Source organism: Salvelinus alpinus, chromosome 23 (assembly GCF_045679555.1).
Source record: "Salvelinus alpinus chromosome 23, SLU_Salpinus.1, whole genome shotgun sequence".
Lineage (NCBI taxonomy): Eukaryota > Metazoa > Chordata > Actinopteri > Salmoniformes > Salmonidae > Salvelinus > Salvelinus alpinus.
In genome coordinates this window covers 49,712,303-49,739,915 of record NC_092108.1, presented here as the reverse complement: position 1 = coordinate 49,739,915, position 27,613 = coordinate 49,712,303, and the positions used below count along the sequence as shown (strand labels likewise).

Below are 27,613 nucleotides of genomic sequence, written 5' to 3'. Positions count from 1 at the left end.
CACTATGGTGTATTTCATAACCTTTCTATTTCTCCAGTTACGTTAGCCATTTTCACGTGAGCTACGCTAGCCAGGAAAAGTAGGCTAAGCTTGGCAATGTATTCTCACGTGGGGGGATGAAACATACGTTTTCAGCACCACACGAATAATGGACAGTTCTCTGATTCACTGTGTTCATGGCTTGTGCCCTACAGTATACAGCTCTGGGGAAAAAATGAAGAGAACACTGCAAAATTATCCACTTCTCTGGTTTTACTATTTATAGGTATGTGTTTGGGTAAAATGAACATTTTTTGTTTTATTTTATAAACTACTGACAACATTTCTCCCAAATTCCAAATAGAAATATTGTCATTTCGAGCATTTATTTGCAGAAAATGACAACTGGTCAAAATAACAAAAAATATACAATGTTGCCAGGTCAATCAAGGTGTGGATGGAGGACGACCAGATCAAGACCCTGTCATGGCCAGCCCAATCTCCAGACCTGAACCCCATTGAACACCTCTGGAATGTGATCAAGAGGAAGATGGATGGTCACAAGCCATCAAACAAAGCCGAGCTGCTTGAATTTTTGCGCCAGGAGTGACATAAAGTCACTCAACATCAATGTGAAAGACTGCTGGAGAGCATGCCAAGACGCATGAAAGCTGGGTATTGAAAATCAGGGTTATTCCACCAAATATTGATTTCCGAACTCTTCCTAAGTTAAAACATTAGTATAGTGTTGTTTAAAAATGAATAGGAACTTATTTTCTTTGCATTATTCGAGGTCTGACAACATTGTATCTTTTTTGTTATTTTGACCGGTTGTCATTTTCTGCAAATAAAAGCTCGAAATGACAATATTTCTATTTGGAATTTGGGAGAAATGTTGTCAGTAGTTTATAGAATAAAACAAAAAATGTTCATTTTACCCAAACACATACCTATAAATAGTAAAACCAGAGAAACTGATGGACTCTTAATTTTTTCCAGAGCTGTATGTCTGCCTCATCACTCGCATGATGTTGCGAATTCAACTCTGTAACACAAGCTCCTGCGTTTGTAAAACATTACCTTGTTTTCAAATGTTTCTGACCCGTAATATAATTGTTCAAACTGCGAGCCAACACGCGGGTTGAAAGAATGTTTTCATTCTCACCCACCAGCAGAGTTTTTTTGCAGGTCAACCGCGGGGAACCGCGGATATCCAACCTGATGCAGGCTCTACTGTAAGATACCACACAGTTGAACACAATGGTATAGCATTATGTAGTACTGTAATCTCTTTGGGGTTGTAGAATTCTGGAAACTTTCACAAAATTCCCAGGTTTTCCTAAATTCCAAGTTTGAGGAATATTAGGGAAAGTTTCAACCCTAAATGTTGCAACCCTAATCCTCTATATCCCCATTCCTTTTTAGACTTCCTGCTGTGGATTGATGGCTCTGGCCGAGTTCTCCCTATCCGGGCAGGGACCTCGCTAGGTATGGCCCCCAAAACCCCAGAAGGATCCGCAGCCGTGACAGCCCTCACTTCAGACTTTCAGAAGTTCTCCCCCTTCGCCCCACTTGAGGTAGGGGGGGACCAGCGACCCGTCGAGGGGGACGATGCGGTGAACTTTCTGCCCTACCACATGCAGCGAGGGGCAAACCCTTCCTCGGCCCAGAGGGCGGGCCCTAACGGCGGGGGCCCTCTGGACTACAACCCTTACTACACGTCGGCCGATTACTACTCCAGCCTGGCCAAGGAGCACTCTTTGGAGAGCCAAGACAGCTCCACGCTCAGCAGCCCTCCCTCAGACAGCCTGGCACATCCAGGGGCCTCCGGGGTAGGGGGATCTGCCACGGCTGCCCCCAATTCCCTCTTCCAATTCTCCATTGGGAAAATCCTGGAGGACGAGGGAGGGGCGCAGGTGGGGCCGGCGAGTCAGGGGCTCAACTGCGAGCTTCCTGCATTCTATGAGGCAAACGGGGACGTGAAGCCCACCTCACCACTTCAACTGCACCCGGCTGATCGAGCTGGGGACCAGCGGCAGCTCAAGAGGTCAGTGCTGATGGGATCCCTAAATCTGTCCAGTCAGATTTCTATCCTTATACTACTCAACTAAATGCTTGATAATGCATCAGTGGAGCAATGCAAGTTAGCGAATAACTTTAAGAAATATTGTTTTGCTGGGAGGTCTGCCATCTTTCTACCGTCTTTTGCCACTTGTGTGATTAAGGAATTTATTTCTAAATGAGAAATCATTTGTTAGTTCCTATATACCACTTCCTTTCTTCTTTCAGAGTGGTTATGTCGGTGAATGACAAGTGGCACTACTGTCACAACTCTGAGGTGCTGGTGGGCTCCCGGGCCATGAGAGACCGTCACCTGCTGCTCCTGGGATACGTCATCCTGCAGGTGAGCCCATACCATCTTAAAAACCACATTTTCTTTAACCATTTTATAAACCACATTTAAATTCTTACAACCACATTCTCAACCAAATGTCAGTATTCCCTTACCTCCATTACAATCATCCGATGACGCTTTTGAATTGGCAACTGCTACCTGGCAACTGGTCTACTAATGGTCCGCTTTGCCCAAATAAGTAAAAACAAACCGTGTTACTGACATCCCTCCTTGTGTTTTCTCTCTCCTCTGCTCCTCTTTTTCCTCACTCCCTCTGTTCCTCTATTCCACAGCTGCCGTATCATGAGCTGGAGAAGCTGAATGGTATAGAGGAGGTGAAGCAGTACCTCCACAAAAAGCTCCTGGAGGTCCCCTTATGACAACAAAAGACTTGAATGTGTGTGCGAGTGTATGCCATTTTGGCTGCTTGGAATAGGACGGTTGTTGGTGGGATTGGGAAAGGGGGCTTTGTTTGTGGTGAAAGACAAACCCTGGTCAAAGTCTAAAACGGACGAGTTTCTGGCAACTTGCGTTTATCAAAATGGCGTTAGCCTATTTGCAACCTGTCACGTCCCCAGTTGATGGCATGTGTAGTATCAGGGTGCCACGCTTGTTGTCAATGCAATCTTGTCATTGTCACTTCACAACGGTTCAAATCTAATTGTTATTGGTCGCATACACATCATTTGTTAATGTTATCGCGAGTGTAGCAAAATGCTTATGTTTCTAGCTTCAATAGTACAGTAATGCCTAAAAATACAAAAACAATACACGCAAATCTAAAAGAAAGGAATTAATAAATAAATAAATATTAGAACGAGCAATGTCAGTCCGAAACAAAAAAAAGAACCCATATATACAATAAATGAGTGGATTTGGCTATCTCAGCCCCATCTGTTGCTGAAAGGTGTATAAAATCGAGCACACAGTCATGCAATCTCCATAGACAAACATTGGCAGTAGAATGGCCTTAGTGAAGAGCTCAGTGACTTTCAATGTGGCACCGTCATAGGATGACACCTTTCCAACAAGTCAGTTCGTCAAATTTCTGCCCTGCTAAACCTGACCCAGTCAACTGTAAATGCTGTTATTGTGAAGTGTAAACATGTAGGAGCAACAATGGCTCAGCTGCAAATTGGTAGGTCACACAAGTTGACAGAACGGGACCGCTGAAGAGCGTAGCGAGTAAAAATCATCTGTCCTTGGTTTCAACACTCACTACCGAGTTCCAAACTGCCTCTGGAAACAACGTCAGCACAAGAACTGTTCATCGGGTGCTTCATGAAATGGGTTTCCATGGCTGAGTAGCCGCACACAAGCCTAAGATCACCATGCGCAATGCCAAGCGTTGGCTGGAGTGGTGTAGAGTTTGCTGCCATTGGACTCTGGAGTAAGGGAAATGCATTCTCTGGAGTGATGAATCACGCTTCACCATCTGGCAGTCCGACAGACGAATCTTGGTTTGGCGGATGCCAGGAGAACGTTCCCTGCCCCAATACATAGTGCCAACTGTAAAGTTTGGTGGAGGAGGAATAATGGTCTGGGGGGCGGTTTTTCATGGTTCGGGCTAGGCCCCTTAGTTCCAGTGGAGGGAAATCTTAACGCTGAAGCATACATTAAAGACGATTCTGTGCTTCCAACTTTGTGGCAACAGTTTGGGGAAGGCCCTTCCCTATTTTGACAATGCCCTCGTGCACAAAGCAAGGTTCATACAGAAATGGTTTGCCGAGATCGGTGTGGATAGAATTTGACTGGCCTGCACGGAGCCCTTACCTCAACCCCATCGAATATCTTTGGGATGAACTGGAACGCCGACTGCGAGCCAGGCCTAATCACCCAACATCAGTGTCCAGGGGGGACCAACTCCATATTAATGCCCATGATTTTGGAATGAGATGTTTAACGGGCAGGTGTCCATATACTTTTGGTCATGTAGTGTAGAAGCTGTTTTTCAGTCTCTTGGTCCCAGCTTTGATGCACCTGTACTGTCTCCGCCTTCTAGATGGTAGCGGGGTAAACGGGCCGTGGCTCGGGTGGCTGTAGATGTCCTGGAGGGCAGGCAGTGTGCCCACGGTGACGCGTGGGCTCACAGCACCACCCTCAGGAAAGCCTTGTGGGTGCGGACGGTGCAGTTGCCGTACTAAGCGGTGATACAGCCCGACAGGATGCTCTCAATGGTAACATCTGTAGAAGTTAGTAGTTGTCTTAGGGGCCCAAGCCAAATTTCTTCAGCCTCCTGAGGTTGAAGAGGCGCTGTTGATCTACGGACTACTTCTAATATAGCGTGACAAAATAGTTGTGTTCATTTTAGATTTTGACCAGCGTATTTCTATAGTTCTAGTTTTGATCATGGTTTGGTGTGGACGAGTGGGAAGTAAGTTGTTGTTGTTATTGTAATAGTCATACGGAGATGACAATATTCTGGTGGTGTATGAAAAAAGAAGTTCCTTTTTAAAAAATGTAAGTTTTATTGAACTGCAGTTGTGACGCATGTCGGGACTACTTTGGTTGGTTGGGACTGCGTAATAGGTTCCCCTACGGACGTCAGAACCGCAACTGTTCATTCGGATCAAATGTAACTGGGTGACATGGGGTTTGAGACTAACAAATGGGGCCTCTTCATTGTGTTTTTGAATCCTTGTGTGCAACGTATGTAGACGAATGGACTGTAGGATGTAAATGAGGGATGAGGATGGATAAATTAAGTTAATGAAAAAAAAGTGTTATATATTTTTGTCTTCACTAGAATGGCTTTTCCAGTGTCCAGAACTAAGCAATGCATGTTGGATCGTCTATTTTCTACTTGGTCTCTTTGTTTTGTCTTTGGTACTTTACTTATGACATTCAATGAATGACTTCATTCAGAGAGGAATTTGTGATTCCTTAAGTGAGTTTCCACCATTGCATTGACAATGAAACAAGTTTTCCAGTGGGGAATTGCTAGACACCAGTCTAGTTAAATTAGATGTGTTGTCAGTTCCATAGTACAGTGAGTGTATTGCTATGAAATAGACAAGTGGATACAGTTAATCTGAGAACCTTTTTGTTATCTCAGTGGCATTTGAAATGGAACCCTGACCTAGGTTTCGCATGATTGAGTTAATGTGTTAAGTGATGCAGTGATTTGCATGGACAAATTGCAAATTGGTGTTTGATACTGGACTTGCTGACAATGACCCATTTTGAGTTTTTGTCTCAAAGCGATACAAATATTTGTAGAGACAGTCCATTACCTTGTTACACGACCCCGTAAGGTAGGCAGAATTGGCCTTTTTGGATTTGTAATTGTGGTTTCACCCCAGTATTACTAGGTGTTTTGTCTTTGCTCTCAGTTTATGTAGCCGATCAGGAAGACAATAGGCTTTATATTTACACTAGATGACGCTGTGATGAAGTCACCGTGCCTTCATCTTGACACTCCCCAGGCAAAGCTAAATGCAATTGTTTTAAGGTCATACCAAGGATCATTTTACTATTTGATTTTGACTGAAGACCCCTTGAAGTATAAAAAAAAAATAGTAAATTATTTGATAGAAAGAAATTGGGCCTTACTACTATTAGCCCATGCAAACGCATTGTATAACATTCACTACATAAAACAGCTAGCCCCCCCCAAAAAAAATCTAAAGGAAGTTTGTTCTGAAGTATCAGGATTTTTGTTTTAAAAAATGTTTACATGTATCTAACCCCTTTTTTGGCACTAAACAGTGTCCATATATAATTCCATAAATTTGTTCAACTGATACCAGGGGACCTTCAGGCCAAAACAAACCGACATATACGTGTTCGTGAGAGTCATGTTTCCATAGAGGGTTCATAATAGTATGTAGGCCAAACTGTTCGGATGCCACTGACAATTTTGTGAGAAGATCGATTTTCGGGATGTCTCATGGTCTTTCACCGCAGATGTGGAAGTGTGAAATTAGGCGGATGTGGTGGATTGAGATGCATCCCATGCATAAATAACAGATTTTTAATGGGGATGTTTTTATTATGCGGAGTTGTGGACATCGACCTTACGGGGTTTATATTAATGAATGCATTTGTAAGGATCCATGGGCTGTTCTGAATGCTTGTTGCAAGTCTTTACAAAGCACTATAAATGCATTATGCACAGGTGGTTGTATTTATTGGTATCACTCCTGGTACAGGGGATGTGTGTGTGTGGCTGTATTATATCTGGGGAAAGACTAGTTTGGAGATTGTTTATATATATATATATATATATATATTGAAATGTCTGTATAAAAACAAGAGCAACATGTCATTTTTGTTTTGTGAATTATGTACATTTTACATAAAGACAGTATGAGCAATTGTAATTTGATTGTTTAATGGAAAATTGCATGACTTAATTTTGACATTGATGCATCAGGAAAAACAGAATTTAAAGGTGGACTATGCAGAAATCACTGCCATTTCCTGGTTGCGCGTATTCTAATAGTTTGCCTAACTAATTTCAGTTAGTGACAAAACAAGCTAGTATATAGTGTAGAGAATCATTGTACCATTGAAACTGCTATGCAAAAACTGAAGACCGGGAAGCATAGAAATAGATCTACCGCTTCTTAGACTTGCTTTCAGTGAGTGCTGGATCTGTAACACACATCTGTTAATTTGGTCAGGTTGCCCAAAAAGTTTTTGCAGATGTGTTCAGAAAGGGATCCTTTTGCAATGTCAAATACTGAAGGTTAATACATACAGGTACTAAAAATTGTTTAGGGAAATCGACTACAGCCAAGGTTAGTGGAAAAAAGTATGGCTGTATTTTGTGGATCGTCCCTCCATAGAAATGTCTAATGCTGCGTTCATGCCCAAGTCAATTCGTAAATATCAGTTGGATGCATTTACATTTGAAACTTGTTTTTCCTTAGGTGATAGAGGTCCGCATGTGTGAAAAGTCAGAGCTCAGGGATGATACGACTAGTAAGTACATGTTCAAGTGCCACCTGCTCACTTGGTTATGAACGCAGAATAAGTTATGGCTAGAAGTAGTGTACTATATGGAATAGGCTGCCATTTTCAGTTGCAAACCTACCCCCTCAGTAACAGAGCTGAGCATACTTCTTACATTAAAGCTCTATAAATCCAGTACAATCAAATATACATCAATTAACGGTTGAAATCACACAAGAATTCACGAGAAAAAAAGTGCATTTTATTTGAGGGTTTGACCAGATGTTTCAATGGAGGGAAAGCAGCAACAGTCCTCCCTCTGCACGGACTGTTAAGGACAAAAAACGGCAAACTCCTCAATATGCCCCTCCCAGTCAAAAACTCTGTAGAAACCAGTCTTGTTCAAAAACATAAAAAAAGCCTCAACCGCTTTAATTAGAAATTTCCTTCAGTTTAAAAAAAGAAAGTGTCGCAACAAGTTCATAATAAACACCTAGAAAGGCATTGAACGCGTAACAAAGCCCCTGTAAAAGATCTCGTCCCAGTTGAATAAAAGTGCTCCAGGTCAACAACGGGGGGAGCATGACTTTCCCATTCCTCGCTTTCTCCAGTCTCTCATTTCTCCTTGTGAGAAAGAGGTGGGAGCAGCCAATGTGTGCGCGGTTTGATGACGCCGCTGTAACTGCGCCTGACTTGCGAGGAGGTGTGTCCCGCACAGCCCCTCCTATTTGGGGGGGTGGCTAATCTGAGTCCGAGTCACTGCTGTCCTCTGAGGAAGAGCTGCTGGAGCCCTCGGATGGGTCATCGTCATTCTAGAGGACAGAGACAGTAGAACATCTGGGTCAAATCCATTTTACTATTAGTGCCGTGTTTGATTTAGTTTGCCTAGTACAATGGAACCAATCGAATAGTCCAAAATGCAAACTCAGGTAAACTAAGCACACCTCATACTTTATAGTATTTGACCCAAGTCTACACTAAAGCATAGTGCCGTTCACCTCATCATCGTCATCATCTTCGCTGTCGGAGCTGCCGGACGATTCTTCATCATCAGAGTCTGACGAGTCCGTCTTATCGTCCGAGTCGGACGTATCCTGCTGGAGAGCACAGGGTCACGCCTTTACCGCAAACTCACACGTTTACAGAATGGCACACAGGCGTGCACAGCATACACACTTATAACAGCACATGGAATACAAAATTACAGTACAAACACGATAGCATAAGAAATACCACGCACACAAACACCCTAAGATAACAGGTTAAACACACAAATTAAAAACATACTGATGTAAAAGCATGTAAGAGTAACCAGTGTCATACTCCAACTGCCACAGACAAAATGCAGACTGTTTGAGCCTTAATCACAGTAGGGACTACTAAAGCTCACAGAGGAATCCAGGTCTTGATGATCTACCTTAACTCAGTGTTTCCCAAACTCAGTACTGGGAGCCCCCTGGGTGCACGTTTTGGTTTTTGCCCTAGCACTACACAGCTGATTCAAATAATTATACTGTTTAGTGCCCGGGGGGCCCCTGCTTTAACTAATCCTAAACCATTAAAATTGCAGGAGCCCACACACACAGCCCAGGGTACTACAGTCTGACCACCACCCATGCCGCTGCCTCAAAATCTGAGTGTTCGTGTGAAAGTGAGTGATTGTGACTAATGCTTCTGTGTGTGTGAGAGAGAAGCAGTCTGGCGAGAGCGGCGGAGTTACCTTGGCCCGGTACGCCATGGCCCGCTTGCCCCCTCCGACCCCTGCTGCTGCGGCTCTGGCACCTACAGCCTTCCCCTTCACTGTCGCCATCATACACACCTTGGCCCCCTGGGCGCCCCGCGCCTTGGTGGTGCTCCGCCGTTTCTGGATGGGGGGAGCGGGGGCAATTGAGACGGGTGGAGGCGAGATAGGGAAGGAGGAAGAATGAGGAGGATGGATAGATGGAGGAAGGTGGGTGGTGAGGGAGAGAACGAAAAGGGAGAACAGGGCGGCAAAGATGGAGGGTGGGCAGCACACAAACACGGTTCAAGTTCAAAGCAATGATGATTAGTAGCTAGATGCTAATATGATTACGTTTTCCCCCCCATTCAAATGCAGTAATGTTAGATGCCCGCTTGTGCATACAGATAGTCACTATTGCAGTCACATCAGGCTACAAAGACCGAACAAGGCAATTTAATTGAATCTAAATCAAATATAATTGGTGTAAGCTTTTAGTACTCCAGCTGCAGAGAAGAGAGTAGCTGTAGCTATGGAATATGAAGGATGTGAATGGAGAATACAACTATTATAGCATTAGTGTTAGGGGTTATAGCAGGAGTATGACAGGTTATAGCAGAAGTGTGAAGTTCTACAGCTGCACCATCAAGAGCATCCTGACTGGTTGCATCACTGCCTGGTATGGCAACTGCTCGGCCTCCGACCGCAAGGCACTACAGAGGGTAGTGCGTACGGCCCAGTACATCACTGGGGCCAAGCTTCCTGCCATCTGAGTGTTTGTGTGCAAGTGAGTGAGTGTGACTAATGATTAATGCTTCTGTGTGTGTGAGAGAGAAGCAGTCTGGCGAGAGAGGACCTCTATACCAGGCGGTGCCAGCGGAAGGTCCTAAAAATTGTCAAAGACTCCAGTCACCCTAGTCATAGACTGTTCTCTCTGCTACCGCACGGCAAGCGGTACCGGAGCACCTAGTCTAGGTTCAAAAGGCTTCTTAACAGATTCTACCCCCAAGCCATAAGACTCCTGGGGCGGCAGGTAGCCTAGTGGTTAGAACGTTGGGCCAGTAACCGAAAGGTCAGCTCGGTGATTCAATCCAGCAACAAGGTAGAAATCTGTCGTTCTGCCCCTGAGCAAGGCAGTTAACCTACTGTTCCCCAGGCGCTGAAGACGTGGGTGTCGATTAAGACAGCCCCCCGCACCTCTCTGATTCAGAGTGGTTGGGTTAAATGCATTAGACACATTTCAGTTGAAGGCATTCTGTTTTACAACTGACTTGGTATCCCCCTTTCCTGAACAGCTAATCAAAGGGCAACCCAGACTATTTGCATTGACCCCCCCCCCTCTCTTTTAGGCTGCTGCTACTCTGTTTGTCTATGCATAGTCACTTTAACTCTACCTACATGTATATATTACCTCAATTACCTCAACCTGTGCCCCCACACATTGACTCTGTACTATATATCCCCTGTATATAGCATCGCTATTCTTATTTTACCGCTGCTGTTTAATTATTTGTTACCTTTATTTAAACAATTTTACTTATCTATTTTTTACTTAACACTTATTTTTCTTAACTGCATTGTTGGTTAAGGGCTTGTAAGTAAGCCTTTCACTAAGGTCTACACCTGTTATGTTCGGCGTATGTGACAAACACAATTTGATTTGAAGGGTTATAGCATGAATGTATGTTTGTGGCATTGTATATGAAGTGCTGTGTTGAATGAGGGTTGAGTGGGATGTCAAGAACATATTAGAGAGTGCAACTCACTGTGGTGGAGAACTCTTTATAAACCGCTCGCTCCTGGGGAGAGAGAGACTGAAGGGGAAAAGAGAAAGAAAGACGGAAAAATAGAATTTACAAAATAAATTCTGTTAAGACTGATTTCTTCCAAAGGCTCGGATGTTAACATTTGATCTATCATTTCAACTGTTTAATGATTTTAGAAGAATACAACACAGGTCATACGTTTGCGTCTTGTATCAATGTCTCCTTATGCGATCTCTCGTTCCGTTTGATATTTTAATGCTTATTTTCAGGCAAGGCGACCTGCGGTGTCCACTGTTCAGAAAGTTGCCTAACAAATAGTCATTCTTTGACCCCAAAGATTACCCTCCCTTACCTTGACCCAGGCCTCCAGCTCGGCCTTGTACTCAATCTGCAGCTCCTCCACCAACTTCTTGTACTTGTCCTTGTGGCTCTGGCTGAGCTTGTGCCAGCGCTTGCCGATCTCCACCATGCGCTCCTTCAGGCTGAAGTGGTTTAGCTCGCCGTTGGTCAGCAGCTCCTGGGAGAACATCTGGTAGCCGCTCCTGCAGAGAAAGAGGGAGAGAGCGACAGGGAGAATGGTTTAATTCAAGATGAATTACATCCACAAATCAGTCAATACAAACTAAGGGTGTGAAATTTTCAATGAAATGTAATCCTTAACATTAATAAATCCTCTACCGCTTCTCTCTCCCGGATCCGGGATCCTTCTCATCAAAAAAGCTGACTAGCATAGCCTAGCCTAACGGGACAGGGATATCATCTAATATAATTTTCATGAAATCACAAGTCCAATACAGCAAATGAAAGATAAACATCTTTTGAATCCAGCCATAATTTCCGATTTTTTAAAATGTTTTACAGCGAAAACACAATATGTATTTATATTAGCTAACCACAATAGCCAAACACACAACCGCATATTTTCACCATGTTTCCACCGCATCGGTAGCTTTCACAAAACCGACAAAAGAGATAAAATTAGTCACTAACCAAGAAACAACTTCATCAGATGACAGTCTTATAACATGTTATACAATACATTTATGTTTTGTTTGAAAATGTGCATATTTGAGGTATAAATCATAGTTTTACATTGCAGCTACCATCAAAAATAGCACCAAAGCAGCCAGAATAATTACAGAGAGCAACGTGAAATACATAAATACTCATCATAAAACATTTATGAAAAATACATGGTGTACAGCAAATGAAAGATAAACATCTTGTGAATCCAGCCAATATTTCCGATTTTTTAAGTGTTTTACAGCGAAAACACAATATAGAATTATATTAGCTTACCACAATAGCCAAACACACAAACGCATTTATTCACCGCAAAGGTAGCTTCGCAAAAACCAGCAAAAGATATAAAGTTAATCACTAACCTTTGGACAACTTCATCAGATGACTGTCTTATAACATCATGTTATACAATACAATTATGTTTTGTTTGAAAATGTGCATATTTAGAGCTACAAATCCTGGTTATACATTGTGAATACGTAGCATCGATTCACCAGAATCTCCAGAGATATTTTGGACACTCACCTAATCTGACCAAAGAACTCATCAAAAACTTTACATAAAAATACTTGTTGTATGGCAAATGAAAGATACACTGGTTCTTAATGCAACCGCTGTGTTAGATTTTTTAAATATAACTTTACCATAACATACCAAAACGGCGGAGAATAGGACTCAACATTTTACACAGAAATACGAAATAACATCATAAATATTTTCTTACTTTTGCTTCCATCAGAATGTTGTACAAGGAGTCCTTGGTCCAGAATAAATCGTTGTTTGGTTTTAGAATGTCCATTTCTTCTGTCGAATTCGCACCACAATGCTAGCCAAGGTTGCTAACATTCCCATCCTCTCTTGACGCAAAGAACGGAAAACTCCAAAAGTCCCAATAAACGTTGAATAAACTGATAAAACTCGGTTGAAAAAACCTACTTTATGATGTTATTATCACATGTATCAAATAAAATCAGAGCCGGAGATATTCGCCGTGTATACGTAACGCTATTCAGAAGACAATGTCGAGCTCCGCCGCGCGCCTTAGAAGACAAAGAAAATTCCAAACCTGTCACTCCAAAAGCTCTCATTCGACCTCAGATCAAGCTAGACACCCCATTCCACCTTCCACTGCCTGTTGACATCTAGTGGAAGGCGTATGAAGTGCATGCATATCGATAAATAAAAGCCAGTTGAATAGGCAGGCCCTGAAACAGAGCCTCGTTTTCAGATTTTTAATTTCCTTTATGGAAGTTTGCTGCAAAATGAGTTCTGTTTTACGCACAGATATAATTCAAACAGTTTTAGAAACTTGAGTGTTTTCTATCCAATAGTAATATGCATATTGTATGATCTAGAAAAGAGTACGAGGCCGTTTCATTTGGGCACGATTTTTTCCAAAGTGAAAACAGCGCCCCCGTATTGACAATAAGTTTTAAGAGAGAAAAAATCCCTAAACAGAATTTTTTTTTATTTTTTTTTTATCACAGTGCAGTTATCACAAAACGACCACTAACAGGTCCCACTCCTCATCCTAAAGGGAAATATTTAACAAAATAGGCCTACCTAACGCAACAATACTATAATATTAGTAAGAGGGGATATGCAGTATCTTTCAAATGATTTGCCACAGATACAAAGCACTACACACATCTTTAACAAAGCGCTGATTACAGAAATTATTGCAGTTGATATGCGGCCAAATTAAGGACTGCCAAGCCCATTTGAGCCGCAACTCGCGCTACGGAAACAGGTGCATCTCTTTCATCAATATCCCTGTTCACCGTTACTCTCATTTCAACAGGGTGTTATTCTCTTTATAGTGGGAGTTGAGACATACAGCTAGCAGCATTAGAAAGCTACAATTCTTCCCTTTTTAACCAGTAGATACCCACATTTGGTGCTTGTTTTATTTTGCCCTGTGTTTCATTTGTGAGTTTAAACTTAGTGGGCAGGATTTTGTTAAACATGAAACAAAGTAGGCCCCTAGAATAATGAATACACAATTTGCCTTCATCAAGACAATGTTTTTGTTGCGTATTTCAGTCTGGAACCCGTCTAAGGTTATGGGGGGTTGTAACCCATTCTAAAAATGGCACACTATAGCAGTTTGGGAAAAATCATAAAATAAACCTAGACAAGACTAATTTATTATTCTAAACTGCATCATATTTCCCTACTTTAAATCAACCAGTCCATTTTGAATTTGTGGTAAAGCCGTTGTGGTTTGGCAAGGAATGTAGCTCCTCTACAGTTTGTGTAGCCCATCAGTTAGATAGATACATTTTTAGAGGCAGTCATTTCTAATGGGAGGCGCGCAGCAATCGTGTGTGTAGCGGTAATGGTCGGATCGAAATTGAGTGAGAGACACGTAAATGGAGGGAAACGAGAATGTGGGGAGAAGAACTGTGATCACTTGGCTGTTTACTCTTTGTTGCGAGTCGCTAATGCACATAATGAAATGGAAGGAAGTAAGCGTGAATTAACGGTTGTCTTCGGGATAAAATTTAACTTGCCCAAAGCAGATTCCAGATGCCGCCCCCCTAGTGGTCACACCAGGCAATATGATTTGACACGGAATTTGATGAAAATGTCTTATTTTAAAGATGCACTATGCAGAAATCGCTCCGCCATTCCCTGGTTGCAAAAATTCTAATAGTTTGCCTAATTTCAGTTTATGTAACAAAACAAGCAAGTATAGTGTAGAGAATAATTGTACCATCTAAACCACTGTGAAATATATTTTCCATAACCAAAAATATTGTATTTTTAGCTGTTTGAAGATGGTGTACAAAACCGAAAGTAAAAGACATAAAAACTAAACTTCAGAATGGGAAGCTTAGAAATGGACCACATAGAACAGATTTACCACTTTTGGACTTGCTTTCAACGAGAAGGACAGATCTATAACTCACATTTCTATGTGATTCTGGTGGGGTCGCCGATAAAGTTACATATTGCAGCTTTAAACAATAAAAAATAATTGCAGTTTAAATGTTGTCCATTTGTCGCATCCCTAATACAAACGGCAATCCATGAGCAAATGAATGGTTCTAGGTCCATCTAAATACACTGAACAAAACTAAAAAACGCAACATGTAAAGTGCCCCATGTTTCATGAGCTAAAATAAAAGATCCCAGAAATGTTCCATATGCACAAAAACCTTATTTCTCTAAAAATTGTATTTTATTTAACTAGGCAAGTCAGGTAAGAATAAATTCTTATTTACAATGATGGGCTACCAAAAAACCTCCTGCGGGGACGGAGGATAAAACAAAATGCAAATATAGGACAATAAAAAGCCACTCTAAAATGATCTGTTTTGTCACACAACACAGATGTCTCAAGTTGAGTGTGTGTGCAATTGGCATGCTGACTGCAGGAATGTCCACCGAACTGTTGCCAGAGAATTGAACATTAATTCAAGCTGCCTCCAACATAATTTTACAGAATTTGTAAATGCGTTCAACCGGCCTCTCAAACGCAGACTACGTGTATAGTATGGCGTTGTGTGGGCGAGCGGTTTGCTGATGTCAACGTTGTGAGCAAAGAGCCCCATGGTGGCGGTTATGGTATGAGCAGGCATAAGCTACAGACAACAAACACAATTGCATTTTATCAATGGCAATTTCAATGCACAGAGATAGTATGACGAGATCCTGAGGCCCATTGTCGCACCATTCATCCGCCGCCATCACCTCATGTTACAGCATGAAAATAAACGGCCCCTTGTCACAAGGATCAGTACACAATTCCTGGAAGCTGAAAATATCCCAGTTCTTCTATGGCCTGCATACCCACCAGACATGTCACCCATTGAGCATGTTTGGGATACTCTGGATCAACAGTGTGTTCCAGTTCCCGCCAATATCAAGCAACTTCGCATTGCTAATTGAAGAGTAGTGGGACAATATTCCACAGGCGACAATCAACAGCCTGTTCAACTCTATGAGAAGTGTGTCGCACTGCATGAGGCAAATGTATTTTTTAAGGTATCTGTGACCAACAGATGTATATCTGTATTCCCAGTCATGTGAATCACCACCTTCCGGAGACACCTGAAACCCCACCTCTTTAAGGAATACCTAGGATAGGATAAAGTAATCCTTCTAACCCCCCCCCCCCTTAAAAGAGTTAGATGCACTATTGTAAAGTGGTTGTTCCACTGGATATCATAAGGTGAATGCACCAATTTGTAAGTCGCTCTGGATAAGAGCGTCTGCTAAATGACTTAAATGTAAAATGTTAAATGTAAATGTGAAATCCATAAATTAGGGCCTCATTTATTATTTCAATTGACTGATTTCCTTATATGAACTGTCTCTCCATAAAGTCTTTGAAATTGTCACATGTTGCGTTTATTTTTGTTCAGTATACATATTTACAGTGCCTTCAGAAAGTATTCACACCCCTTGACTTTTTCCACATTTGGTTGTGTTACAAAGTGGGATTTAAATGGATTTAATTGTAATTTGGTCAACAATTTACACAAAACACTATGTAATGTCAAAGTGGAAGAAACATTTGAACACTAATATATTTTGATTAGTTACATATTATACCCCGAGTCAATACACATTAGAATCAACATTGGCAGTGATTACAATCTGAGTTTTTCTGGGTAAATCTCTAAGAGCTTTCCACACCTGGATTGTGCAACCTTTCCCCAAATGTCAAGGTCTGTCAAATTGGTTGTTGATCATTGCTAGACAACCATTTTTAAGTCTTGCCATAGTTTAGACTTAAATCTGCTTGAAAATCGAACTCGGGAACATTCACTGTCTTCTTGGTAAGTAACCCCAGTGTAGATTTGGAATTTTAAGATTTGGCATTTAATTTATTGTCCTGCTAAAAAGTGAATTCATCTCAGTGTCTGGTGGAAAGCAGACTTAACCAAGTTTTCCTCTAGGATTTGGCCTGTGCTTAACTCCATTCCATTTATTTTTCATGCTGGAAAAACTCCAGTCCTTAACAATTACAAGCATACCCAAAACATAATTCAGCAACCGCTATGCTTGAAAATATGGAGAATGGTACTCAGTAATGTTTTGTACTAGATTTGCTGAAAACATAATATTTTGTAGTCAGGACAAAAAGTGAATTGCTTTGCCACATTTGCAGGATTACTTTAGTGCCTTGTCACAAACAGGATGCATGTTTTGGAATGTTTATTCTGTACAGGCTTCCTTTTCACTGTCAGTTAGGTTAGTGTTGTGGAGTAACTACAATGTTGTTGAACCATCCTTCAACTCTGTGACTGTTTTAAAGTCACCTTTGACCTCATGGTGAAATCCCTGAGCGGTTTCCTTCCTCTCCGATAACTGAGTTAGGAAGGACGCCTGTATCTTTGCGTCGACTAAGTTAATTGATACACCAGCCAAAGTGAAATGAATAACTTCGCCATGCTCAAAGGGATATTCAATGTCTGCTTTTTTAAAATTTGTACCCATTTACCAATAGGTACCCTTATTTGCAAGGCATTGGAAAACCTCCCTGTTCTTTGTGGTTGAATCAGTGCTTGAAATTCACTGCTCGACTGAGGGATCTTACAGATAATTGTATGTGTCGGGTACAGAGATGAGGTAGTCATTCAAATATCATGTTAAACACTATTATTGCACACACAGTGAGTTCATGCAACTTATTTAGCATATGTTTACTCCTGAACTTATTTAGGCTTGCAATAACTTATTGACTCAAGGGTTGAATACTTATTAACGCAAGACATATCAGCTTTTCATTTTTAATAAAAATCTGTAAACATTTTTAAAAACATAATTCCACTTTGACATTATGGGGTATTGTGTGTAAGCCAGTGTCCAAAAACTCAAAACGTTTTAATTCAGGCTGTAACACCAAAATGTGGAAAAAGTCAAGGTGTCAAGTGTGAATACTTTCTGAAGGCACTATATAAATTGATAAAAGGACATACAAGGGACCTACACAACTAGCAACACACAAAAGTAAATGAATCTAAGAGCTTCTAGACATAAAGTGCCTGAATAAGGTGGTGAACGACATGAAAAAGGAGCAAAACAATGATAGTCACAGGGTGTGGAAAAATAATAATAAGAAAATAAGACATTTGGGGAAAAGGGACTGAGCAAATAGACAGAGAAAATGAAAAAGAACACAGGCCAGGATAAGCCAAGAAAAGAAACCATATGATAGAAAGACACCAATAATAGCAATAACACTCAAGAGTTGGCGTGTGGATACTCACACTGGTGGTTTCTTGGGCTCCCCTTCAAACTTGGGTTTCCTCTGGCCTGCTCCTGACTGGGGCGTTCTAGACTCCAACAATTCCCTCTGTGGGACAAGAACTGTCATTACACCACGAGCACAGTCCACCACACACACACACACACCTGGGTGTACTGTACATGTCAAATACTTGGAATACTATCCCAAGGGTTCCATTGTATCGGGCAAATTAAATCAAGTATTTGACCCAGGTCAGCAATATGGTTAATGGTATGGCTCATGACAATTACACACAGGGACAGTTGAATGGATAATCAATATAAATAAACATTATACTTGCTTTTTTTTTTGTACCCCTTTTTTTCTCCCCAATTTCATGGTATCCAATTGGTAGTTACAATCTTGTCTCATCGCTGCAACTCCCGTACGGACTCGGGAGCGGCGAAGGTCGAGAGCCACGCGTCTTCCGAAACACGACCCAACCAAGCCACACCGCTTCTTGACAAAATGCCTGCTTAACACGGAAGCCAGCCACACCAATGTGTCGGAGGAAACACCGGCCACCTGGCGACCGTGTCAGAGCGCATGTGCCCGGCCCACCACAGGAGTCACTAGAGTGCGATGAGACAAGGACATCCCTGCTGGCCAAACCCTCCCCTAACCAGGACGAAGCTGGGCTAATTGTGCGCCACCCCATGGGTCTCCAGGTCACGGCTGGCTGCGACAGAGCCTGGACTCGAACCAGGATCTCTAGTGGCACAGCTAGCAACTGCGATGCAGTGCCTTAAACCACTGTGCCACTTGGGAGGCCCTCACATTACATTCTTCAACAGTGTGCTAACAGTGACATCCAGCAAACAAACACACAAATGTCAAGACTCTGGTACAATGGCAGATAGCAGAAGAAACAAAGAAGAACAAGAACAACTGAGATCACACATTCAGACGGGACGGATCCACCAACTCCACTCTCCGTCGGGGGTAGCTTGGAGGAGGGTGTGCGGCGAAGAGGGATGGTGGAGAGAGAGGAAAGAGAAGGGGCAGGGGGTGGGGAGGGCGACCAACATTTTGACATTTCTTCAGCACAACCGAAGAAGACAGCGGTCAAAACATCTGGTCACTGACCACGGGCCGGTACTGAACCTCGTATCGCTTCTGGTCATCGGCCGCCTTCTTGATCCACGGGATCTTCTCCTTCTTCTCCATGGCCTTCCAAGCCGTCTCCATGGCACTCTGGGCCTTCTTGCGGTCACTCTGTAACCACAAGACACAGGACACAGAATTTTTATCCCACCTTAGGACTGTATGGATTAAAGCGCATCCCTAGATGCAGTACGGCAGGGGTCTTCAACTGGCGGCCCGTAGGCCACAACTGGCCCACGAGCCAATTTGATTTGACCCACCAAGGGTATATCCTATTTTTTTTATTTTTTATGTAAGTTACGTTGTTGGGAAAAATAACTACTTTAATATAAATGTAAAACACTAAAATCAAATAGAAAACTATAAAAATGTATATGGACCTACAGTTTATAAAAAATGTTTTATTTCGGGCTGTTTGCGGACACAAAATGTTGCTCGCTCACCCTGTACTTGGCCAGGTAGTCTCCTATGACGCTCTGTTGCCACATCTCCTCGGCAGTCTTGGGCGTCTCAGGGATTTTGGTCCTCTTCTTGCCGTCGCGCTTCTCTTTCGCCGTCAGGCCAGCGTGCACCCAGTGCTCCAGCTCAGCTTCGCGACAGCGCTCCTGAAGGAATGCAATAGAGACAAACCTGGCGTCAATGCAGGTGACATATACATTGTGTACCTAGTACACCTTTAAAACAGAGGAGGCTAGTGGGAGGAGAAATAGGAGGACGTGCTCATTGTAATGGAATAAGTGGAACGATATCAAACTATGTTTGAGACGGTTCCATTTTTCTATTACAATAAACCCGTCCTCCTATAGCTCCTTCCACCAGCATCCACTGCTTTAAAATGTAAACGATCCACCCTCACTGTATCTTAACAGCTCAAACATCCCCATGACCCAACATATGAAATACTTAGTAAACCTTACTTGTGACTGACCAGGTGAAAAAAAGCGTTCACTGTAACTTAGAAAGCTATATTCCAACTTGCCAAGTGGCCGATAGGTGGTGACATACCTGTTGTAGTTTTGTGAGACCCACCTTGGCGGAGGGGGACTTGGCTCCATGCGGGCTGCCAGCAGCCCCCATGCCAAGCCGTGAGCCCCCCAGCTTCTCCTCCGTCATCACGCGGTCCCTCTCCTCCTCCGGGAGACTCTGGGGAAACAGAACCGACAGTGGCTTTCATAGACTTCCATTTCTAAAACTCAGGTCAGCTAAGCATGTGTAGTGAGTTATGTACAGTACTACAAATATGGTTATATTCAGTTCTACTTACCTCTAGAAACCTCTGTAGGTCAATTTCATACTGCTTCTTTTTCTGTAGCCAGAAACACCAGCAGCGGGGTGAAAGAAAGAGCATTGCTCAGATTTGTGAATGGCAAAACAAACTTTGTTATCATGACAGAAACCCTTTCAAACCCTCACAACACTTCTACAGCTATAAACAGGCATTTCTCTGTATTTTCTGCAAGGTTTCCCAGAAGCAGCATGACATGGCAGCAAAAAACAAACAATTGAAACCAATAAGAGGCCAAAATACTCGAAGCAGCTATTAAAAAGAAGCAGAGGACCTAGTCCAGGACTTGTTTACGAAATGAAAAAGAAAATACTGGTGTTTCATTGCATTTCCTCATGAACAGAGCTGAACAAGACTGACCTGCTCGCAGCGTTTCTGAAACATGTCCTTCTCCTTCTGTGTCATCACCTTCCACTGCTTACTGCACAGCACCATGCGCTCCGTACTGGGAACATCCTTCATGTTCACCATCAGCTCGGCACAGTATAGGGAGTAACCGTTCCTGAAGACCAAAAACCATTAGCTCAGCGCCACAGGTCTTTAATAAACCCCACAGAAACCAAGAGCTAACTTACTGTTTGCAAATAAATAAAGGATCTCCTATCCATAATCTCTGGATTTAAAAAAAATTATGAGGGCAAAAATCCCTTTTGGTCTTTACAGAACTGCCTAGAGACCACAGGGGTCTGGCAGTGGTAGCGCTGCCGACACTGGACCACATATTTCCTGGCGACGGGGGTTTGAGCGCCACCTCAGTCGCTTTTCTGTGCCCCTATACATTCTTCTACCCTCTCTCCACTTGCCCACTATTCTTTCATTCAAATGATGTGACTCCGATCAAGCAACTTACGGCGGTGGTTTGGTTGGCCTGCCGTCAAACTTGTCCTTGAGCTGCCGCTCGGCTTTGGTGAGGACGGACTTGACGTGCTCTTCAGCATCTGGATGGGCCTCTTGGTAGACCTTCATACTGCCCTGTAGTGATAATCATAGATTCAATCAAACTTTTTGGTTGACAATGAGAAATGATGGACAATTTCTCCTCGTCAAGACTTATTCTGTGAAATTGTAATCGATTGTGACTTTCGAAAAGGGATTAAATACTATTTATTTCGAATGTGCATGTTACTCTCTAGGCAGTGTATATCACGCATGATGAAGTGGAAAATGTGCTGGTTTACTCTACCAGGAAAAGGTAGTAAAGATTTACCAAGTTGTGTCCTGACAAGGTGCTATACTATTGAATATTTACTCTTGACCCTTCACCTCTAACCTCTTACCGCATAGTCTTTCTGCAGCTCCAGGGCCTTGCTGATCCATTTTAGTCTCTTCTTGTCTGAGAGCTGGGACCACTGTCTCCTCAGAGCCTCCTTCAGCTCCTTTTGGCTCACCTGGTAACCCCAGAGAAAGGAAAGGCATTCATCATTCACCACAAAGGATTCCAACAGGGACATTTTCTTTTGAGGGTGAATTAATGGAAGCACAACACTGAACAGTTCCATTCAGTGAAATCCCAGACTTAGCTGGATGGGTCCTCTGCAAACACTCACATCAGGGTGGAGCTTCATGTAGGTCTTCTTCTCATGGTTGTACCACAGCTGCTGGGGCGTCTTGGGCTTCTCAGGAAGGTCCGACTTCTTTCTCTCCTCTATCAACTCCGGGTGGTCCTCTCTGGACGTGAACAAGAGCAAAGACATTAAGGCAGCTGTATATGGGTGGTATACCCTTTCATCAAATAGATAGAGTGATCACTTGCGTTTTTTCAAGGGAAATTAGTCAGCTTTGGAAAGTGTTGGTTATTACTCTGCAGAGGAAGTTAATTTGGCCACTGAACACTAAGTAACTTGTTAACCGGCTTGAACGAGACAGAAAATGCCACTCACTTGAATCGGGCCATATTCTTCTCATAGGACTCCTTCTCTTGCTGAAAGTCTGTGATGTACTTTTGCTGTGGGGAACAGAGAATAAACCTCAGTCAATTAGCTATTAACTGAAAAACTAACAGAGCTGCTACAATTGAAGAAGTGTAGCTGTACAGAAAGCTATCAAATCTGAAGCAAGAAAATAAAGTAATTAGTTCAAGTAAGTGTATTCACAAACCACTCTCAGTTTTCTATACAATGATGTCATGTTTAGATGCGAGAGCTGCTTTGAATTAAATAAAGATTATCCCAAAGGCATAATGAAAGCGCATGGTAGAGTTGACCATCACCTTTTTCTTGTCTGGGAGCTCCTTGTATTTCTTGGACAGAATCTTGGTGAGGTCAAGGTTGCTCATCTCCGGGTGGATCTTGGCATACTTAGCTCGCTTCTCCATAAAGAACCGGAAATACGGTGTAAGTGGTTTCTTTGGGAAGTCTGGGTGTGTCTAATAGGGTGGAAACAGAATAATTGTCATTCATATGGTAGAAGGCGTGAGATTGGCAACAGTATTGTGAATGATCCAGTCTTCTCCTCCACATAACCCTAGAATTTCATGGAATGTCATTTGTACAAGGTCAAATCTGATTCTTTACCTTCAATTTCTTCCCTTTGTAAGGGTTCTTCACAAACTCAATGACGTCAACTATGAGCTCTGTCATAGTCCTAAACTTCCGCACCTGAAGAGGGTATCAAATAGATAAAAAAACTGAAATTCTGTTGTAAACATTTTCATCGTGCCATTTTGCCAGTAGATAGAGACTATTTTTTTATGCAATTTCTGTGACACTCTTCCCTCCACAGATTCAACACAGAAAAGAGATTTTCTGCTTTTGTGATTGGCTGAAATTGTGATTGGCTAACCTCAGTGGACACCTTTGCCCACTTCTGTTTGCACATGTCACCAGTAAAGTCTCCGAAGCAGACCTTCTCCCAGTCAAAGTGGGACTCTGTGGTTTTGTATTTCATGGCATCACCATCAGGCAACAGGCTATGAATCCTCTCCAAAAGAGTGAGGCAGTCCTCCTTACTCCATGCATCCACAACTAAAACATAGACAAACACACAACCATCAAGCAACATCAAAGAGCATGTGTTTCATTTGTTTTGACTGGCCCCTTTAGTAGACACAATAAACCTCAAGCTGACCCTGGAATAGATAAACAACTGACAGACATACCTAAGTAAATGTCAAACACATTGATCTTTCAAAGTCAACCAGAATTCAACACAATATTACAAGATAAAAACATACTCCTACATCTAATTACATAAGCATGAAGGAAGGAGACACAAAATTACAAAACTATTACTAGAAGAAATAACATAGCTTGTGGTTGATGAATGGTGGTTTGATTATTTAACCTACCTGGCTCGGTTTTTATCTGAATGGTCTGGGAGGCAGAGGGCACACTGCTGCTGCCGTTCATGGTGCAGCGTCTGGGCAGCTCAACTGACCAGATTCCTAGAGATTCTGGAACCACAAAATCAAATCAAAAACTTTATTTGTCACATGTGCCGAATACGTGTAGACCTTGCCGTGAAATGCTTACTTACAAGCCTTTAAGCAACAGTGCAGTTCAAGAAGAGTTAAGAAAATATTTACCAAATAAACTAAAGTAAAAAATAATTAAAAAGTAACACAATAAAATAACAATAACATATACAGAGGGTACCGGTACAGAGTCAGTGTGCGGGGCACAGGTTAGTTGAGGTAATTTGTACACGTAGGCAGATATTCCAATATGTAAAGACCAATAGATCTACACAAGAAGATTTCTCAAATTCAAGAACTGACTTTTGACGTTCCAACCACGGGTTCTAATACGTTATCCTATGGTTATGTCCATGACTAAATATGTTCAAAAACATTGACACGGAGAGGGTGCACGTCGTGCCAATTATTCAGCTGACAAAGTTCAAACGTCTTTACTACAAGTAGGCTAACCAATAGGCCATGCACAGTTGCCATCCTGTACCTGCACAGTTGCCAGGGGGTGTTCCTAATGTTTGGTCTAACAGGTGTCACTGTACATACAATGTTCCCCCTGGCAACTTCAGACTATAGGCATACACTCTTAAAAACGGCCATGATGCGTTATAAGCACAACCGAATGAAGGAACTCTCTTTGCACTGTCACTGACTGCGAAGAGACCTGGGACTGAGTCCCTGTCAGTCTGCCATCCGAATTTGCTGCAAAGTTCTACTGCGTAGCCTAGGTGAACACCTTACATAGTCATAGTCTAGAACCCCTGTATATAGCCTTGTTAAATGTTATTTTGTTACTTTTTTGTTGTTGATTTTTTTACTTTAATTTATTTAGAAAACCTGCCCTCTAAATTTGCATCACCGCTATTTTGCAGCCCATTATACACCAAACCCAGACAAAACCTTCAGCAGCCCACTAAATTGAGTACCCATTACCTGTAAGCTACAGTGGGCAAGGGACTGTAAATTAGACTATAGCATATCAGCATTATAGGCCTATTCAACGGCTGTGTGAGGAGTAAAGCAGGGATAATTCGCAAACGTGTCTGTGGGAAGAGAAGCAATTCAAGGACCACTCCTGAGTGGCAAATCTGGCGCGGTCCATGAGGAGATGCACTGCAGTACTTAGTATCTGGTGTGGCCACCAGCTGCATTGACTGTTACTTTTGATTTTGACCCCACTTTGTACAGGGACACATTATTCAATTTCTGTTAGTCACATGTCTGTGGAACTTGTTCAGTTCATGTCTCAGTTGTTGAATCTTATGTTCATACAAATATTTTCACAAGTTTGCTGAAAATAAACGCAGTTGACAGTGAGAGGACGTTTCTTTTTTTTGCTGAGTATATATATATGATCACTGGTGACCAATGATCATAGGCTATAGAAATAATCACTGATCTGACATGACTTGGTTGGTAGCCTAGCATAAAATCTATTTTCAGGCATCTATTGGTGAAGTCTTCAAGGATGGGAGGAATGAAGGCTGCATAGGTTATCTCAAAACAGGGGCACCGTCTCCGTTACAGGCTATGCATTTGTCTCAGCTATGCCGCTAACTTAAGCTACTTGTTCATCGTATAGAGGCTAGTGTCTACTTTAGACCTGCAATAGGTTAAAATAATGTAACGTAAAATTGCTCAGACAGGGCTTTACTATGCAAGCTGCACATCACAGGGGTTCCGGGGCAGCAGATGAGCCCGGGACGCACAATCCTTCTCGACGCAATCCGTGTATTAGGCTACATTCAGAAAATAATATGTTTAGGCCTATTGGGCTACTTCATTGGAATTGTACGTAAAACACCATGTCATTACGCAGATTTGTAAATGAACCATCCATTTCGACATATTGGCTAGGCCTAGCTGTTAGACTCTCTATGCAAGGTGTTGGCATACGCAGGGGATTGAGGATAACATTGAGGTGAATTTGAAGGGAAGCCTGTAGGGACTGATGCACACAACTCCATGTCTTCGCAGTCAGTGACAGTACCATTCATTTTCAAAGGAATAAAGATAATTTAGAAAATTATCAAAACAATATCAAAATCTCAATTTTACAGTGTAGGAAATGTATCAATTTGTTTTTAATTAATATTATTCAATTTAAACAAGTGGATCAGAAAATAGAGAACTTAAGAAATTGAAACTAACATTATATTATTATATTTTAATGAGTGTATTAAATCATTAGACTAATATGCGTTACATGGACCCTCGCCCCAAGTCCATCCAACATTTATCATATGAGAGAACAACATTGCGTAGCCTACTTCCGGGCAGTGATAATAATGATAATTGTAGGACCGATCAATGTATTGTTTCATCGTGGGGTTTTTCAATGGCAGCAGAATTATTTTTTATTGCAGATATGAAAATAAGGTTCTTATGCTTCCAAAACTGTACCGCAAGCGTGTGTTAATGTTCAGACCAAGCTACAGGGCTCTTAACATAACTCCCGTACAGAAGACACCTAGGTCCAATGACAATATGTAATGCAACGGAGTCATGATCAAGGGCTAGGGGCCGATTAGTTCCGCGGCCAGGCGGGCCTTTTTCTGCTTATTTTCATCAGGTCCCTGACCGAAAGCCTAACTGACCGCGACTGGTTTGGGGTATAGCGGCTAGCCTTGGTAGATAGCCTGGGCGGAGGGAGCATTTTAGAGAAGGGAATAGAATGTTTGAACAGCTTGAACATTCCATGGCGGCGGGTTGAATCGAACTGCCAGAAAGTGCGAGACTACCCTCGCCCGTATCCCCCAAACCGTGGCGCAGCTGTGCACCCGATCGAGGCGCCGCTTTCTCGGTGTATAGGCTACAGTGTTATGGCCCGCTCACAAGGTCAAACTTCGGAACACACAACAGATCCTCCAAACTTATTCGAGAACATAGGCCTACATTACACACAAAAAACTTGCCACATGCATGCATTTCACACCTACCGATACATTTTGGGAATATCTTTAACAGCCTAAAACTACGAAAATATATACAATGCTCATCATATACTGCATTGAAATATTTCGAGGGGCCGTGGCATTGCTAATGTAATGTACTTCTATTTTTGAGTCAAGGCTACTCATAGCCTTATAAATTTGTCTTGGGAACACCGACCGTTTTCTGCTTGCTACCCCAGTAATGGCGCCCTTATTCCGGCAAGAGTCAAAACGCAGCTTCCGCTGGCACGAAAAGTATTCTTACCAAACACATTTTTGAAAATAATATATTATACAACGAAATGTTACAACAAAAAACGCTCAGTCGACTTAATTTATTAGCAGCCTGGATGTGTAGGACACGTGCATTTTGGTAGTATAATTCGTTATTTTGTGAAAAGTCGTTTTAATAGTATAATTTGGAGGAGATTGCACAATTAACTGTCAATGTGGTTTTATAAGCTACCAAAAAGAGTAAGTGCACATTTCAGAAACGCTTATAAAGTGAGGATTTCCTGAAAAACAGATACGCGAGCGGGCGCATCTGTTTGCTCTTGCCCCAAAGCTCTCACTGCAGAGCCGCCATGAGTGTTACAAAGACTGGGGGAGACACGACTTGAAAATCGCTTATAACGTCGTCAAAACACAACTTTTCACTCACCTTTCGTGACAGTTAGAAACCAGCGTTGATACTAAAAATCAAGGTATTCGTGTTAATTATTTTAGGGCTGTTTAAGTGTCTGTTTTTCAGCCGTAAACCCCAGGGAGTCAGGTTGAAACGGATCCGACAAAAGAAGCGTCTGTTTCGGTATGAAACTCCGCCCAACGCCGCAGGGGGAGGAACTCAAAGGGAAAACATGCG

At 42.3% G+C, this 27,613-nt stretch overlaps 2 protein-coding genes across 14 annotated transcripts in view; one reads left to right on the top strand and one right to left on the bottom strand.

The window, feature by feature from the left end:
* The window catches only part of LOC139551209 (FAST kinase domain-containing protein 3, mitochondrial-like), a 27,090-nt gene extending 20,394 nt beyond the window's left edge, over positions 1-6,696 (top strand). For 8 of the 10 annotated variants that reach the window (XM_071362670.1, XM_071362676.1, XM_071362674.1 and 5 more), the window contains 4 exons: positions 1,168-1,242; positions 1,405-2,026; positions 2,269-2,383; positions 2,668-6,696. In XM_071362670.1, coding sequence (XP_071218771.1) covers positions 1,168-1,242; positions 1,405-2,026; positions 2,269-2,383; positions 2,668-2,754 — 899 coding nt within the window. In that variant the 3' untranslated portion in view covers positions 2,755-6,696. The remainder of the gene's footprint in view (positions 1-1,167; positions 1,243-1,404; positions 2,027-2,268; positions 2,384-2,667) is intronic. The other 2 variants (XM_071362679.1, XM_071362680.1) reach the window with 1 other exon arrangement.
* On the bottom strand, positions 6,691-27,613 carry LOC139551210 (nucleolar transcription factor 1-A-like). Of its 4 annotated transcripts, none has more exons than XM_071362681.1 (20): positions 27,413-27,613; positions 23,696-23,800; positions 23,191-23,372; positions 22,923-23,006; positions 22,619-22,774; positions 22,290-22,354; positions 21,957-22,077; positions 21,687-21,797; positions 21,260-21,381; positions 20,770-20,911; positions 20,389-20,430; positions 20,130-20,267; positions 19,568-19,729; positions 19,107-19,235; positions 18,001-18,086; positions 11,109-11,298; positions 10,757-10,804; positions 8,991-9,134; positions 8,269-8,367; positions 6,691-8,082 (listed from the first exon to the last, which is right to left on the bottom strand). In XM_071362681.1, the coding sequence occupies exons 2-20, from the start codon at positions 23,754-23,756 to the stop codon at positions 8,011-8,013; spliced, it is 2,154 nt and encodes a 717-aa protein (XP_071218782.1). In that variant the 5' UTR covers positions 23,757-23,800; positions 27,413-27,613; the 3' UTR covers positions 6,691-8,010. The 4 variants fall into 4 exon arrangements, with proteins under 4 accessions (XP_071218782.1, XP_071218783.1, XP_071218784.1 ...); XM_071362682.1 differs by having other exon boundaries at positions 8,269-8,364; XM_071362683.1 differs by having other exon boundaries at positions 19,125-19,235.